The 15,310-nt window shown below is 42.7% G+C and overlaps 1 protein-coding gene across 2 annotated transcripts in view; it reads left to right on the top strand.

The window, feature by feature from the left end:
- RECK (reversion inducing cysteine rich protein with kazal motifs) overlaps positions 1–15,310 on the top strand; it is an 80,058-nt gene that overhangs the window by 58,821 nt on the left and 5,927 nt on the right. For both annotated transcript variants that reach the window (XM_003800223.2, XM_023519355.1), the window contains 4 exons: positions 5,819–5,941; positions 8,213–8,384; positions 13,008–13,200; positions 14,981–15,191. In XM_003800223.2, coding sequence (XP_003800271.1) covers positions 5,819–5,941; positions 8,213–8,384; positions 13,008–13,200; positions 14,981–15,191 — 699 coding nt within the window. The remainder of the gene's footprint in view (positions 1–5,818; positions 5,942–8,212; positions 8,385–13,007; positions 13,201–14,980; positions 15,192–15,310) is intronic.

The raw sequence follows: 15,310 nt of genomic DNA, 5'->3' as shown, positions 1-15,310 counted from the left end.
TTTTTTTTTTTTTTTAAGAGATGGGTGTTCTGCTCTTGCTCAGTCTGGTCTTGAACTCCAGAGTTCAAGCAATCCACCTGCCTCAGCCTCCCAGCATGCTAAGATTATAGGCAAGCCCTAGGACTTCTAATGAACCCTCTTAGAAGCCCCCCCTCAAGAAGGGGCTAATAATGATTAATTTATATTTACTGAATTCTGTTGTGCCAAGCATGATGCCGAGTCTTGCACTACATTATCTCATTTAATCCTCCAAGTTACTTTGATATAGGTATTATTATCCCTAGTACGTAGATGCGGAAGCTGATGCTCAAAGAAGTCACCCAGCTAGTCAGTGACTAAGGTAGCATGTGGCTCCAGGTCTATCTGACTCCAAAGCCTTTACCCGTCATAGGCAAGTTCCTGAATACAGGTACCCTTCCTCAACCATACACCACCACCCGCACATCACCAGATAGGGAACTCAGATTTTGATATTGTGGAAAGCAAATGGGGACAGGAACTACACTGTTGGTGTCTTGCTTTCCCACTGCTTCATTTTATGTAGCCCCAACAACTGCTCGTGTCAATATAGGACTTCAGAATCCTGAGAAAGCTCCACTTTGAGGATGTGTCTCCTCTCCTCCCTACCTACTCACTCTGCTACAACACCGCTAGTCCCCCCTCGAACCACTTCAACCACAGTAGTTCAGCTTTTATGTGCTTTTGGTTTCTCTACTGTGTGAGATCTGATTGGGAAGGAGAGTGCTCTTGGCTAAAAAGAGTTCACAAATATCTGCTCTAGAGCAAGTCAGGGATCTGTTTCTTAGTCCATATTCTAGTTGGGTAAAATGTGAGGGCAGGTACCTTACATCACAGAAAATACCCGAGGATAAATTCGTTCCTTCTGTAAGCGTTCACTGACTAAATGCCTATTCTGTACTAAGGAGCACACTGTGCCTCATGGAGCTGAAGTTGGGAGGGGGGGCGATATCCTGCTTTACATAAGATGGGAGAGAATTGGAGCCATAAAAAGTTGCTGACCAAGTGCTTTTCTGGGAGCTAGTTATTCCTGCCAGGACATGGGAAGGGTGTTTGATCCAGAGATGGCATTAAGTCTGGCCCTGGTGGCTCAGCATCTGTGGCTCAAGTGGCTAAGGTGCCAGCCATATACACCTAAGGTGGCGAGTTCGAATCCAGCCCTGGCCCGCCAAGAAACAACAATGACACCTTTAACCAAAAAATAGCCAGGCATTGTGGTGGGCACCTGTGGTCCCAGCTGTCAGGATCTGCTTCTGACACCACTTGTCAGGGCCCAGGACTGGCCGGTCTACAGGCCCAGCTTAGGTAGGTTCTAGACGCGGACCACTAAGCTACCTTGCTCAGGGACAGTTTCTCTTAGGTGCTTGAGGGCTATCTACTTTAGCTGGGGCGAGAGAGAGACAGAGTATCTTAGAGTAAAGCAGTCTTTTTAGAACAGATAGCTCTTAGTCTTTAGCAGAGCTTGGTAATCTTCAGCAGAGAGACGCCGTGCTGGCGTTCTGCAGGCAGGAGAAGAGACAGAGTCAGAGTAAGTGGATCCGCGGTAGAATGTGCATGCTTACAGGCTGCCTTCACCTCCAGCCTAATATAAGGCTGAGTTCGTGCCTCTCAACACCACAGGTGTAGAGACTGCCAATTCACCAATGCTCTCATCTCTCGAGCTCACTCATGCTTGTTAGAACCAAATCTCTCTCCATGCCCTTTTCACCAAGGTGTTCCACTACAGGTATTTCTTATAACTCTCACTCCTCCTAGCCATAGGCTATGCGGGCTGCTACATTTCCCCCCTTTTTTATATACAAACAATTTTTAATGTGGTAAGGGCAGTTCTTCCTGTTATCTAGCCCTTTTCTTTCTAGGCAAAAGATGGTAATTATCAGTTCCTAATTCCAGGTATGGGCTCTTTAAATGAGGAAGCCCAATACAGATGTAAACTATTAGCCGGTAGGGGAAAGTAATTGTGATGTTAATTCCCTTAAAGGTTTTTTTTTCACCAGAGAAAACTGAAATCTTTCCAGAGAAATTACCATTTCTTTAACTGTAGGAACTTTCCTTTGATATTTACTTGACGAACAAAAGATAACGCTTTGGGATTTTTCTCTCGCTATTCCAAAGGTTTTGCTACTCGTCGTGGTACTAAAATCCACCCTTCACAGATCGCAAAAGACTGTTACTAGTGGACTAATAGTCCCACACTTGGCAGTCCCTCTCGCGGAACTGTTACTCGTGGTCCAAAAAGTACCACCCTTCACAATTCCTCGATAGCAGAGTTTTTCCTGCTTTCAAGCTGCTTCTCCAGCGAAATTTTTGCTGATTCCAGACTCCTTTTCCAAATGGAGTTTCCTAGCACAAAGGTGGTTTAACTTTTACTCTTCCCTCCCTTTGTTCTCACCTCTCATAATCTTCCAAAGGCTTCACTTGCTTCCAAGTGACACTTCCCCTTTGGACCATGTCCAGTCTCCTTAGCTGGACCCGGTTATAGTGCACAGACACTGATGAGAGGTGGGTTACCCCTTCACCACGCAGGATAACCTAATATTCCACAAACATATTTAATCTAATTATTCTCCATTGTCATCCATTGGTCTGGTTTAATTTCCCCAGTTTTACACTGAGGCACCACAGGTCTAACCAAGCTGACAGAGTGCTCCCATGGCATAGAATTGAATTCTGTTTTTTCTGAGAATGGTTTGAAATGAAAATATTAAACTTTCTTTCATTTACCCGTGGGGGTCCTGATTCTGGCCCAACTGATAATTTCCCTACAATAAGGGTGTTTCATCTGTCAAATTGATAACAGCATTCATTTGCCCAACGAAAGCCTTTTTTACACTTGGGACTTACACCTGGAGCTTTACATGTTCTTTGTTCCTTTTCTTTAGCATTCAACCTTTTCCCTTTTAAACTCTTCTCTCTTATGGCCCAGCTTCCCACATTTATGGCATTTGATGTTAATTGGGGGATTTACCTTCTGATCTTGCAGCTGCGCAATTTGAGTTGTCATGTCAATATAGCATTTATCTGCTTCTATAAGATTCATCTGATCTCAACTGTATTTCAACTGCTGTATCTCATTTGCCATGATTTTTCTCTACTGGTTTTTTTCTTTCGGCCTTTTACTTTTTACAATCTTTCAATTCTTAGAACCTTTAGCTGCCTTAAAGAGACAGGAGCTATTTAGCTGGTTACTCTGGAATCTTGTTTTACAAAACTTTACTTCCACTATTTCTACACCAGCCTCAATCTACCTCATTTTTTTTTTAAACAGAACTCTTAACTGCCAAAAAAAGGAATCGGGCATCGTTCTCTCAAAAGCTGCTTCCTGCTGGCATTGGGCGAAGGTACATGGGAAGGCAGTTAGAAGTTCTCGTCCCTAACTTAATAAACTCTTGCAACCTATTCCCAAACTTTTCTCTTTGCTATTTTACGGAAAGTTTTTCTCACCCGTGAGGCTACAAGCTTGTTCACGAAAGGTTCTTATCTCCTAGTTCTATCTTCTCTTTCTCTCTTGTCTAAAGGCTTTTACTGGCTTTTTTTTCCCTCCAGCCGCTTCACAGAAGAGGCTAAAGGCTTTTACCGGCTTTTTTCCCTACAGTAGTAGTTAGAATTTGGAAAGAATATGTAGGAAAGAGGAAAAACAAAGCAAATGAGAAAGGCCTGCTGCTGGCTGTCTTTCTTAGATATTTCTTTTCCCTCTAAGTATTTCTATTTCTCTTCTCTTGTTTTGCTAAAGCTTATTTCCTTCTTGGTCCACGTTCACGGAATCCTGCTCAAAGCACCATTTATCAGCGGCGTTCACTATCCCGCTTCTGACACCACTTGTCAGGGCCCGGCTTAGGCAGGTTCTGGACGCGGACCACTAAGCTACCTTGCTCAGGAACAGTTTCTCTTAGGTGCTTGAGGGCTATCTACTTTAGCTGGGGGGAGAGAGAGACAGTATCTTAGAGTAAAGCTTTTTACAATCTTTCCCTTTCAATTCTTAGAACCTTTGGCTGCCTTAAAGAGACAGGAGCTCTATAGCTGTTTTTTATTCTAGAGTCTTGTTTTACAAAACTTTACTTCCACTATTTTCCAGCCTCAATCTACCTCAATTCTTTTCTTTTTAAATAGAACTCTTAACTGCCAGAAAGGGAATCGGGCGTCGGTCTCTCGAAAGCTGCTTCCTGCTGGCATTGGGCGAAGGTACATGGGAAGGCAGTTAGAAGTTCTCGTCCCTAACTTAATAAACTCTCGCAACCTGTTCCCAAACTTTTCTCTTTGCTATTTTACGGAAGGTTTTTCTCACCCCTGAGGCTACAGGCTTGTTTACGAAAGGTTCTTATCTTCTATTTCTGTCTTTTCTCTTTTCCTCTTAGAGGCTTTTTTCTGTTTTTCTCCAGCGCTTCACAGAAGAGGCTAAAGGATTTTACTGGCTTTTTTTCCCACAGAAGTAGTAGTTAGAATTTGGAAAGAGAATGTAGGATAGAGGAGGAAAAAAGCAAATGAGAAAGGCCTGCTGTTGGCTGTCTTTCTTAGATATTTCTTTTCCCTCTAAATATTTCTATTTCTCTTCTCTTTCTTATTTTGCTAAAGCTTATTTCCCTCTTGGTCCACGTTCATGGAATCCTGCTCAAAGCACCATTTATCAGCGGCGTTCACTATCCTGCTTCTGACACCACTTGTCAGGGCCCAGGACTGGCCAGGTCTACAGGCCCGGCTTAGGCAGGTTCTGGACGCGGACCACTAAGCTCCCTTGCTCAGGAACAGTTTCTCTTAGGCGCTTGAGGGCTATCTACTTTAGCTGGAGAGAGAGAGAGAGAGAGAGAGAAAGAGAGAGAGAATATCTTAGAGTAAAGCAGTCTTTTTAGAACAGATAGCTCTTAGTCTTTAGCAGAGCTTGGTGATCTTCAGCAGAGACGCCGTGCTGGCGTTCTGCAGGCAGGAGAAGAGACAGAGTAAGAGCAAGCATGCCCGTGATTGGATGCGCATGCTTACAGGCTGCCTTCCCCTCCAGCCTAATATAAGGCTGAGCTCGTGCCTCTCAACACCACAGGTGTAGAGACTACCAATTCACCAATGCTCTCATCTCGCGAGCTCTCTCATGCTTGTTAGTACTAAATCTCTCTCCATGCCCTTTTCACCAAGGTGTTCCACTACAGGTATTTCTTATAACTCTCACTCCTCCTAGCCATAAGCTATACAGGCTGCTACACCCAGCTACTTGGGAGGCTGAGGCAGGAGACTCGCTTGAACCTAGGAGTTGGAGGTTGCTGTGAGCTGTGATGCCACAGCACTCTACCCAGGAGGGGATAGCTTGAGGCTCTGTCTCAAAAAATAAATAAATAAATAAATAAAAATTTCTTTTAAAAAAAAAAGTCTGGCCCTGGAGAGATGAGCATTCCTGGCAAAAACATTCTTAGAGAATAAGGAACAAATTGGTGAGACTAGCATATTAGGGGCTTAGAAAATAGGCTGGGGAGTAAATACGAAAATACAAATATCACAGACTTAACTCCTTGGATATTCAGAAGTCATCTTTCAAGAATTTCTACTTTAAAAAATTTTAAACTAATAGCTGGGCGTTGTGGCAGGCGTCTGTAAGTCCCAGCTACTTGGGAGGCTGAGGCAAGAGAATCACTTGAGCCCAAGAGTTTGAGGTTGCTATGAGCTGTGATGCAATGGCACTCTACCAAGGGCAACATAGTGAGACTCTGTCTCAAAAAAATAAATAAATAAATAATTCTAAACTATTGAAATTTTAATATATGTTCTATTTGTTAAGGCATGATATAGATCAACATTTTCTTTCTCTTTCTCTCAGGTCATGGAACATCTTTTAGTATCGACTGCAATGTCTGTTCTTGTTTTGCTGGTAATTTGGTGTGTTCTACCCGCCTCTGCCTCAGCGAGCATAGTTCAGAAGATGACCGTCGTACCTTCACAGGTGACTGTGGTCACCCAGAGGCCATCTTAGGGGGCCCTTATTCTGTTGCACACATTTTTCCCTTTGAGGCATCTTGTCTGGTCTTGTCTTAACTGTAGAGGTACATGGTAAAACAAATGCAGACTCTGAGGGCGAGATACGTTCCCTCTCTGGATCTCAGAATTCAAAGCAATAAACTAAATGGTTTCTTAGGGTCCTTTGAGCCCTAATAGTCTGGAATTCCATGAGTCAAAAAGAACAGAGCTAGTGATTGGGATGGTTTTAATTAAGGTGAAGTTTTCTACCTGATAAAATATCCCATTTACCCCTCCTATTATGATCTAAAATGCCCATGTATTTTCTCAGTTTCCTTCTCAAGCAACACCTTCTTCTCGGCCTGCCTTAGTTTACTGGTTCAGCTAGACTCCCACAAATGAAGATATCTCAGAATCCCACTTTCTTGACGTTCCTATGCTTTGTTGCTGGTATTCTGCTCACATCAGATACAGTAAATGAAAAGGCTGGCGAGATAGGACTCTTTTCTCTTGTGAACCTATAGTTACCAAGAACAATGGCATAATCCACTGGTATCTCTTGATATGAGCTTTTGCCCAGATCTGAAATACCTGTGGTTCTGAGGACAGAGGTACTAGGTAGCTGCCCTTGCACCCTTGTCTTTCTGCTGCAGTGACAACCTGATTCTTCTTTCCCTGGTGTTAGTGTTACACAAGTAGAGGAGTGGGCATTAGGTGGGGGAAGAAGAGAATAAAGATTTACCAACCTTGTACCTTCAACCCATGCAAATCAAAAGGAGATCAGAAATAAGAATCGAACAGCAAACAGGTGAGGAAGTAGAAGTAGGACATCTCTACACCATCCTCTCTGTACTCCAATGAGTACCAGCCTTTACTGCTTTATTAGTATTATTATTATTATCATCTTTTATTATTATTATTTGCCCTGCTATAAGAGGGTAATTCATTCTGATTAGAGAAATCATATAGGGATATGGGGAAAAAGAGAAAGCTAAAGATTTTCAAGGAAGGCTCGGCGCCTGTGGCTCAAGTGGCTAAGGCGCCAGCCACATACACCCAAGGTGGCGGGTTCAAATCCAGCCCAGGCCTGCCAAACAACAATGACGGCTGCAACCAAAACATAGCCAGGCATTGTGGCAGGCGCCTGTGGTCCCAGCTACTTGGGAGGCGGAGTAAGGATACTCGCTTGAGCCCAGGAGTTGGAGGTTGCTGTGAGCTGTGATGCCACGGCACTCTACCCAGGGGGGCAGCTTGAGGCTCTGTCTCAAAAAAAAGAGATTTTCAAGGAAGATTCTTTTTTTGTTGTTAACATCTAAATGGTTTTGGAAGATGAACTTACAACTAGTAAGATTCTTGTTCCCTGTAGTATCAGGTTCCTGGTGTCCTGGGATAAATTAAGTCAATGACTTTTAAGCCAGCAGACTCTATGGAATTTCACTGTCTCAAAATCAGACTACGTGTCTTAGGACTCAGTGTTCCTAGTCCAAACATGGCCCATAGAGAAACATTCATAAAAATTCGTAACTCTTAAAATTACAATAATTTTCCAGGTTACCGTCTTGTTCTTCCCAATCCCTAAGAAGACAAGAGTGAAAGGAACCTCTGCGAGGAAGAACTTTTGCTTTATCTTATTTTTGGTGTTACCATTTAACTTTCAAGTAGTACTCCAAGCCAGACTTCAAACATCTAAATTCTAGACTTTTTATGCCAAATAAGGAGAAACATGATTAACTTTGCCTAGCCTTGTTCATAGAGGTCTCTGCCTGGGATGGAGGTCCAGAGGCCCACTATTAGCTGGCCATGGAGGAAAAGCACAAGGGAAAGCCGTCTTGCAGACAGGGGGCTCCTGAGAGCATCGCTGCCTTTAGAAATCCTATCAGCTTGGAGAGAAGCTTTTTTTCCAGCTTAATTTATAATTCTATTTTAATGGGAGACTTTTACATGATTGTTAGGGGTTTTTCTTAAAAAGAAAATATGGGGTGGTACCTGTGGCTCAGTGAGTAGGGCGCCGGCCCCATATACCGAGGGCGGTGGGTTCAAACCTGGCCCGCGCCTATAGTCCCAGCTACTCAGGAGGCTGAGGCAAGAGACTCATCTAAGCCTAGGAGTTGGAGGTTGCTAGGAGCTGTGATGCCACGACACTCTACCGAGGGCAATAAAGTAAGACTCTATCTCTAAAAAAAATAAATAAATAAGAAAATATGAGGGGAAACACACTATCCAAGCACATGTTTTTTAGACTATTTTCTTTCTTCAGGTCTGCCCTGTAACTGTGCAGATCAGTTTGTCCCTGTTTGTGGGCAGAATGGACGAACTTACCCCAGTGCCTGTATTGCACGCTGCGTGGGTCTCCAAGACCATCAGTTTGAGTTTGGATCGTGCATCTCAAAGGATCCGTGTAATCCTAACCCCTGCCCAAAAAATCAAAGGTAAGTCAAATGGCTTATTTTTTTTAACCAAAGATTAGTACTTACTACCATGTACCAGATAGTGAAAGTAAAGGTAAATTAAGAAGTGGTCCCTGCCCTGAAAAGTTTGAGTCTGGAGGGGAAAGAGCCACGTAGAGCTGCCTGATAAGGTGCTGAGACTCGGAGCCCGTAAGTGGGGAACGCAGGGCCTGAGAAAGCCCTCAGAGTTTGTGGTTCTCAGCTGAATCTAGAAAGACGAGTAGGAGACTGCAGGCTGGGAATGCAGCAGAGGAAAGGCGGAGTTGATGAAGGCAGACAGTGTAACAGGAAAATACTGTACCCAGGGAAAATGAGGAGAGAACGTGGTGTCTGTTGGGAGCTTTAGCAGTTCTGTAAGACTTAAACGCAAAGTGTAATATAAGGAGAGGCAGCAGATGAAGAGAAAAGGGTGTATTCTTCTTAGTCATTATTTGTGCCTTGTAGTCAAAGGAAACTGTCTTTTACTTATATGCCTCCCTTTTAGGAATTAGACATGAGAAAATTCTAGAAACATAACATCAGTACCATTTGAAATTATTTGTCCTAGGCTCCTTTGGGTGCGGTTTCCTCACTGAGCTCAGAGGACAGTTGATTCAGCCTTAATGGTCTAGATCTGTGCCCAGCTCTAAAGGCTCAGTGTTAGCATGGCTTGTGCTGGCCAGTGTGCCATATTCTTGTTGGAGATAAACCGTAACACTAGAGCCCATTCTTCCTTGCCAGTTGTGACCCAAAGATGTCAACATTCCTAGTTATTTGTCACCACATAATTGGTGTTGAAAGGAAACTTTTCTGAAATGGGCAGAACTGTTTGGTTGTCTTTTTTCCATGTAACTTAAACATAGTAATAAATAAAGTAATAGTTGGAAAAAGTTTTTCTATATATGTACATAAAAATTTCTATATGTGGTGACTACCAGGGCATGTGTCTTGCTGACTCCCTTAGATTGGAACCTTCTGGAACTGGAGTTTTCACTGGCTGCCTCAGAGACCCAACAGAACACGTTTCAATACCACAATCCTTTCCATATGAAGGATTTTGTGGAGAATAACCCATTATTTCTTCATCCTTAAAACCTGTTACAATAGAGAACAAGGAGGGTGTTAAAAAGAAATATATTAAAAGAAATGGCTAAAAATTAGTCACCCATCTGCCAAGTTTATCCAATAAAAAAACTGAGCCAAGAAAATTTCTATGGAAAGAAGACAGGATGCCATGTTTAAGAAATAAGCCTGAGTTTTATCTTACAGGGGTACAAGTGAATCTTTCTAAGAGTAGAATGTGAACGTTTTAAAACAATAACTGAGAAAATGACATGAAGGCTGTGTTGACCAGTTTGATGGAAGTATTTCGGATTGCATGTGAAAACCCCACACTGTACCCCAGAAATGCATTAATGTGCATAGTTACCATTCAATTAAAAAAAAAAGAAAGAAGCCAAAAGGATAATTTAGGTTGTGTTGGGAGGTAGAATCGAGGGTTGTTTTGGCCTTTGTTTGTTTTCTCTATTGGCTAGCCTTTCTGAATAAGGTTGTCTTGTTTTTATAATAAAGCAATAAAAAGAGGTCAGGTGCAGTGGCTCAAGCCTGTAATCCCAGCACTTTGGGAGTCTATGGTGGGACCAGCCTTAGTAATGTAGCAAGACCCTATCTGGGAAAGAAGGGAAGCAAGGATGAAGAAAAAAGGGAGGGATAGAAGGGGAAGAGAAAAACAATAAAAAGAAATCTCAAAGCGGAACAGCCTTTCTGGGCGTGATACAAAACTAATAGAAAAGATTGAAAAATTGAGCTACTTGAAAATCAAAATTTTCTGCAGTAAATTTGTCTGGTAACAGGTTAATAAATGACAAATTGGGAAGAATATAACAGAAAAAGACCTAAGTCCTTATAATACAAAAAACTTCTGCAAATCAATATAAAAAGATCAACCTTATATAAAAAATGGGCAAAGGTCAATAACCTAATAGAAAAATGGGCCCAGTACATAAACGAAAAAAGAAATACAAATGATTATTAAATACTTCAAAAGGTACTTTAGTTTGTTAGGGTAAGTAACTCTAGCTATGGCCTACAAACCCCAAAATATCAGTACTTTCACATAGTAAATCCAGTAAAATCTACTTTGGGTGTTCAGCAGGTGGCTTTTCACATTCACACCCAAGGAGTCCTTCCATGTAGTAACTCTGCCAACTCCTACAGCCTCATGCACCTCTCTCTGCATCTGGACGGCAGATAAGAGAAGCAAGATAATGGGGGTTGCTCTTGAGAAGCTTTTATAGGCCAGGTCTAAAAGTGGCATTCATCACGACTTCCAGCCACATTTCACTGTCGAGAACTCAGTCAGTTGGCCACTCAGAAGACTGGGAAATATAATCTAAATATGTACACAAGAAGAAATTAAATGAATTTGATAAACATCTGGCCAGTCTGCCACGATGCTTAACCTTTCTCATATTAGGGGAAATGTAAATTAAATTAAAACTTCAATTGTACACCATTTTTTATCTATCAGATAGGCAAAGATAAAACATTTGATAACATAGGAAAACAGCTACTTTCATACAAGAAGGGACTGAAGGAGGATTTGGTACATCCTTTACAGAAGGAAATGTGGCCAAATTTACAGTTTCAAATGCATATATTCTTTGGATCTGCTTCTATAAATTCTTTTACTTACGTAAAATATCTCTGGAAGAATAAATAAGAAATTGGCGATAGTGGTTGCCTCTGGGGGAGGGAAATAGGTATCTGGAATCCAAGTAGGAAGGTTTCTTTTTCACTACATACTGTTTTATACCTTTGTTTCACCGTGGGCTTGTATTATCTGTTCAAAAAATGATTAATTATTTAAGTAGAAAAAGTTATCTTCATTCATCAAGTATTTATGGATGTCTGAGTTGTTTTTCTAAACATTAGGGCACAGCAGTGAGGGAGAGAGACCAAGGCCCTGCCCTGCTCCTGTTCTCTTTCATTTGCCCCCAGATTCTTGCCTTTTTGATGATTCTTTTATTTCCTTGTACTCAGATTGATCAAGTTTTCTCTCTCCAAATCACTAAATTTCCCCTGATTTCCCTGATTGTTACCCGTTGCATGTTAGTAGGCAATGAAGGTCTAAATATTCTTTTTCATTGTTTCTCTTAACTCAGCTTAAATTTTTATAAAACTATAACTAAGTGCATTCTAATTTCAGATCACATCAGAAAAGGCAGACCATACATGGTGATGGTGATTTCAGTGCAGGTTATCCCTAAAAAATGTATAAGTTAATTTCCCTGAAATTAAAATAACACTAGCTTCTCTCTCTCTCTTATATATATATATATATAAATAAAATGTATATAAAAGTATATATTATATAAGTACATTTATATATAAGTATATTAAAGTATATATATGTATATATATTCTGTTTTGGAGACCGAGTCTCACTCTGTCACTCTGGGTAGAGTGCTGCAGTGTCATCATAGCTCACAACAACTTCAACTCCTGGGCTCAAGTAGTCCTCTTGCCTTAGCCTCCTGAGTAACTGAGATTACAGGCACCCGCTGTAATGCCCACCTAGTTTTTTCTGTTTTAGTAGAGACAGTGTCTTTCGTGAGCTCAGGCAATCCACCTGCCTTGGCTTCCAAAGTGCTAGGTGTGAGCCACCACACCTGGCCTTAGCTACTATAGTCTTCCCCTTTTGTTTTACAGACTAATATTTGTATATCCTATTGCTTCAAATACTCAGAGAAAGCTAACATTTTTGTAAGTCTTCTTATACAAAGTTTAAGAAGTTTATATACCCTTTATAAAAATTAAGAAAGCAGAAATATCTGACAAAGAAAATACCCATCATCCCTAACCCCTCTGAAGGAGGTCAGGAATTGAGAATGAAGCAAGATCCAGATATTGCTAGGAAAGACCAGCTTCCTGGGGCATTCTCTCTGCGATTTGTAGCCAGCCAGTATCAGCTGCTCACTCTTGTAGGCACCAAAATATGAATCTTTTTCAGGTATAGAATATAGCCTTTTCTTGTAGCTTTTTTTTTTTTCCTTTTGGCCAGGGCTGGGTTTGAACCTGCCGCCTCCCTGGAGGCCGGCACCCTACTCCTTGAGCCACAGTCGTGGCCTCGAGTGTAGCCTTTTCTTAAAGTGGACTTATATTGGCCAAGCTGAAAATTAAGTGCCTGAAAATATTTCATTTGTTATTTACTACAAGACCTCCACCATCGGACCCCAACCCGCTGGTTGGCCTCATATCATGGCCCTTTTGCCCTGTGTGTGCAGCTTTGGCTCCTGTCCTCATAGTCGCCTGCCATCTCCTCTGCACCACATTCCTTGAACATCACACTAGTGTTTATGGCTGCTCCCTCCAGGCTGACACCTTCTCCAGGCTCCCCAGTCAGGATGACTCACCTCCCTGAGCATTTTGCATGTCATTTCCTTCCTTATGGGCCACTTCATATGCAGACTTGATTAGCCCTCTCTACATAAGCTCTTTGGGTCAGGACTATTCCAATTCATTTCTTGCTTTCTCCTTAGCTTCCTGCCCCACATCCAGTGCTGTGCTGGCCCCACAGTAGCCCCTCCCTATGTTGGTTCACAGTGCTGCATTCATCTTTTTCAGATGCATACCCAAACCACAAGTGTGCCTGACAACTTTTGATAAATTTGGATGTAATCAATATGAGTGTGTGCCAAGACAGCTCGCCTGTGACCAGGTCCGCGATCCTGTTTGTGACACAGACCAAATGGAGCATAGCAATCTCTGCACTTTATACCAAAGAGGAAAAAGCCTATCTTACAGAGGCCCGTGCCAGGTATCGTGGTTTGGCTAACAAATCAAACAAATGGACATTAGCCATCAAACTGGTTTATGATTTTTTGCAGAAGAATCAGCAGTTAGACCACTTGAGGATCTTCTGTGACTGTTGTCAAATCTAAGAACCCAAACCTCTACTGCAAATGAGGACTGGCTCTTTCTCCTGGCTCTGGAAGGCTGCCTTGCTAGCGTTTGTGCCTTTGCACATCTACTGTACAAGCAAGGATGGAGAGTGGCTTCTTGCAGCCCACTTCTAGGAAAAGAACTTAAAGTCTAACACCCCCAACATGGTCGACACCATTTTCACTTCCTGTAATTCTACGGGCCCTACTAGAAAATAAAGCAGGGAGAATGAGTTGAAACAACCAAGGAAAGAGTTTTCCCACTCTTGCCACCACAGTCCCACCTCCGGGGGTACTGAAAAGGGATTGATAATTTCTCTCAGAAATTTTCTGAGATGTGTTTTTACATCAGCTTGTCTTTCAGTCTTTAGCTTATGGAATCTGCATTTATGCTTTAGAAAAATCCCAAGGGTCAGGTGCGTTGGCTCACGTCTGTAATCCTAGCACTCTGGGACGCCAAGGCAGGTGGATTGTTTGAGCTCAGGAGTTCAAGACCAGCCTGAGCAACAGCAAGACCCATCTCTGCTAAAAATAGAAAAATTAGTCGGGCATTGTAGGTGGGCACCAGTAGTCCTAAGTACACAGAAGTCTGAGACAAGTGGATTGCTTGGGTGGCGCCTGTGGCTCAGTAAGTATGGTGCCAGCCCTATATACCAAGAGTGGCTGGTTCAAACCCGACCCTGGCCGAACTGCAACAACAACAACAACAAAAATATCCGGGCATTGTGGTGAGCAGCTGTAGTCCCAGCTACTTGGGAGGCTGAGGCAAGAGAATTGTGCCTAAGCCCAAGAGCTAAAGGTTGCTGTGAGCTGTGATGCCACTGCACTCTACTGAAGGTGACAAAGTGAGACTCTATCTCTTAAAAAAAAAAAAGAGAGGATTGCTTGAGCCCAAGAGTTTGAAGTTGCTGTGAGCTCAACCCCACTTCCCACATGCATGACTGGTTTTATGTTAGCTCCTCTCCCCGGGGCCCATCTTTGAGCCCAGCATCTACTGCCCATAGCTAGCTAACACCTGCCGTGATTGCTTTTCCTTTCTTAGTCTTCATGGTTAGAAATAGCCCTTCAGCTTGTCTCCCTGGGTTTGTTTTCTCTCAAAGCCTTTGTGCCAGTGTATTGATACCATCCACTCTGAATTCCCAGTCTTCCCTTCCTACTTGTTCCAAAGGGAACAAGTAGGCTGTGACTTTTCTCTGATCTATTCCTAACCCACCTGATGTGTCCAGAGTCTGTCTGCCCCACTAACTTCTCCATTCTTCCCTTATTCCATACCCAGAATGGAATGGTGAGGCTCCAGATGTACATGAAGTTGATCTTGTTTTCTTCAAACAGGCACTTCTGGGATACTAATAGATGTCTGGAATGAGGTGGGAGAGGTGGCCAGAGAGGGGAATTTGGGGACTTTTATCTCATCAGTTCACATGGAATGAGCACCCAAGATTCTGGAGAGGCCGAGAAACGTAATCTTTTCAGTTAATCTAGAGACAACTATTTCTCCTCCCCCATTTAGCTCACTTCAAGAGCTTAAGAGGGTACCCACAAATTATACCTGTGTCCTTTTTCCTTTCTGAAAATGAGGGGTCATGCTGTGTACTCTTAGCTAGGAAAGGTGCACCATAGAGGTTTCCAGGCTAAATGTGATTTGTTTGCCCTCAGCCCTTCTGCAGAGCCACAGAGCCCATCTGTGGGCACAATGGTGAGACCTATAGTAGCGTGTGTGCTGCCTACTCAGATCGCGTGGCAGTCGATTACCATGGGCCCTGCCAGGCTGTCGGAGTCCTCTCAGAGTACAGCTCTGTCACCGAGTGTGCCTCTGTGAAGTGTCCTTCACTCTCAGCAACCGGATGCAAACCCATCGTTCCACCTGGTAGGCTGGCAGACTTTGGGGTGGGCAGGGCTGGGATTGGGAAGATGTGCTTATCATCTACCAGAGAGTGAGTCATTGAAAAGAGAGTTGACCATTTAAATTTTTCAAAAATTCTTGAA

This window comes from Otolemur garnettii, unplaced genomic scaffold (assembly GCF_000181295.1).
Source record: "Otolemur garnettii isolate 467f Iridium unplaced genomic scaffold, OtoGar3 scaffold00172, whole genome shotgun sequence".
In the NCBI taxonomy this organism is placed as follows: domain Eukaryota; kingdom Metazoa; phylum Chordata; class Mammalia; order Primates; family Galagidae; genus Otolemur; species Otolemur garnettii.
The sequence above is the reverse complement of the archived record's forward strand: the minus strand, read 5'-3'. Positions and strand labels throughout refer to the sequence as shown.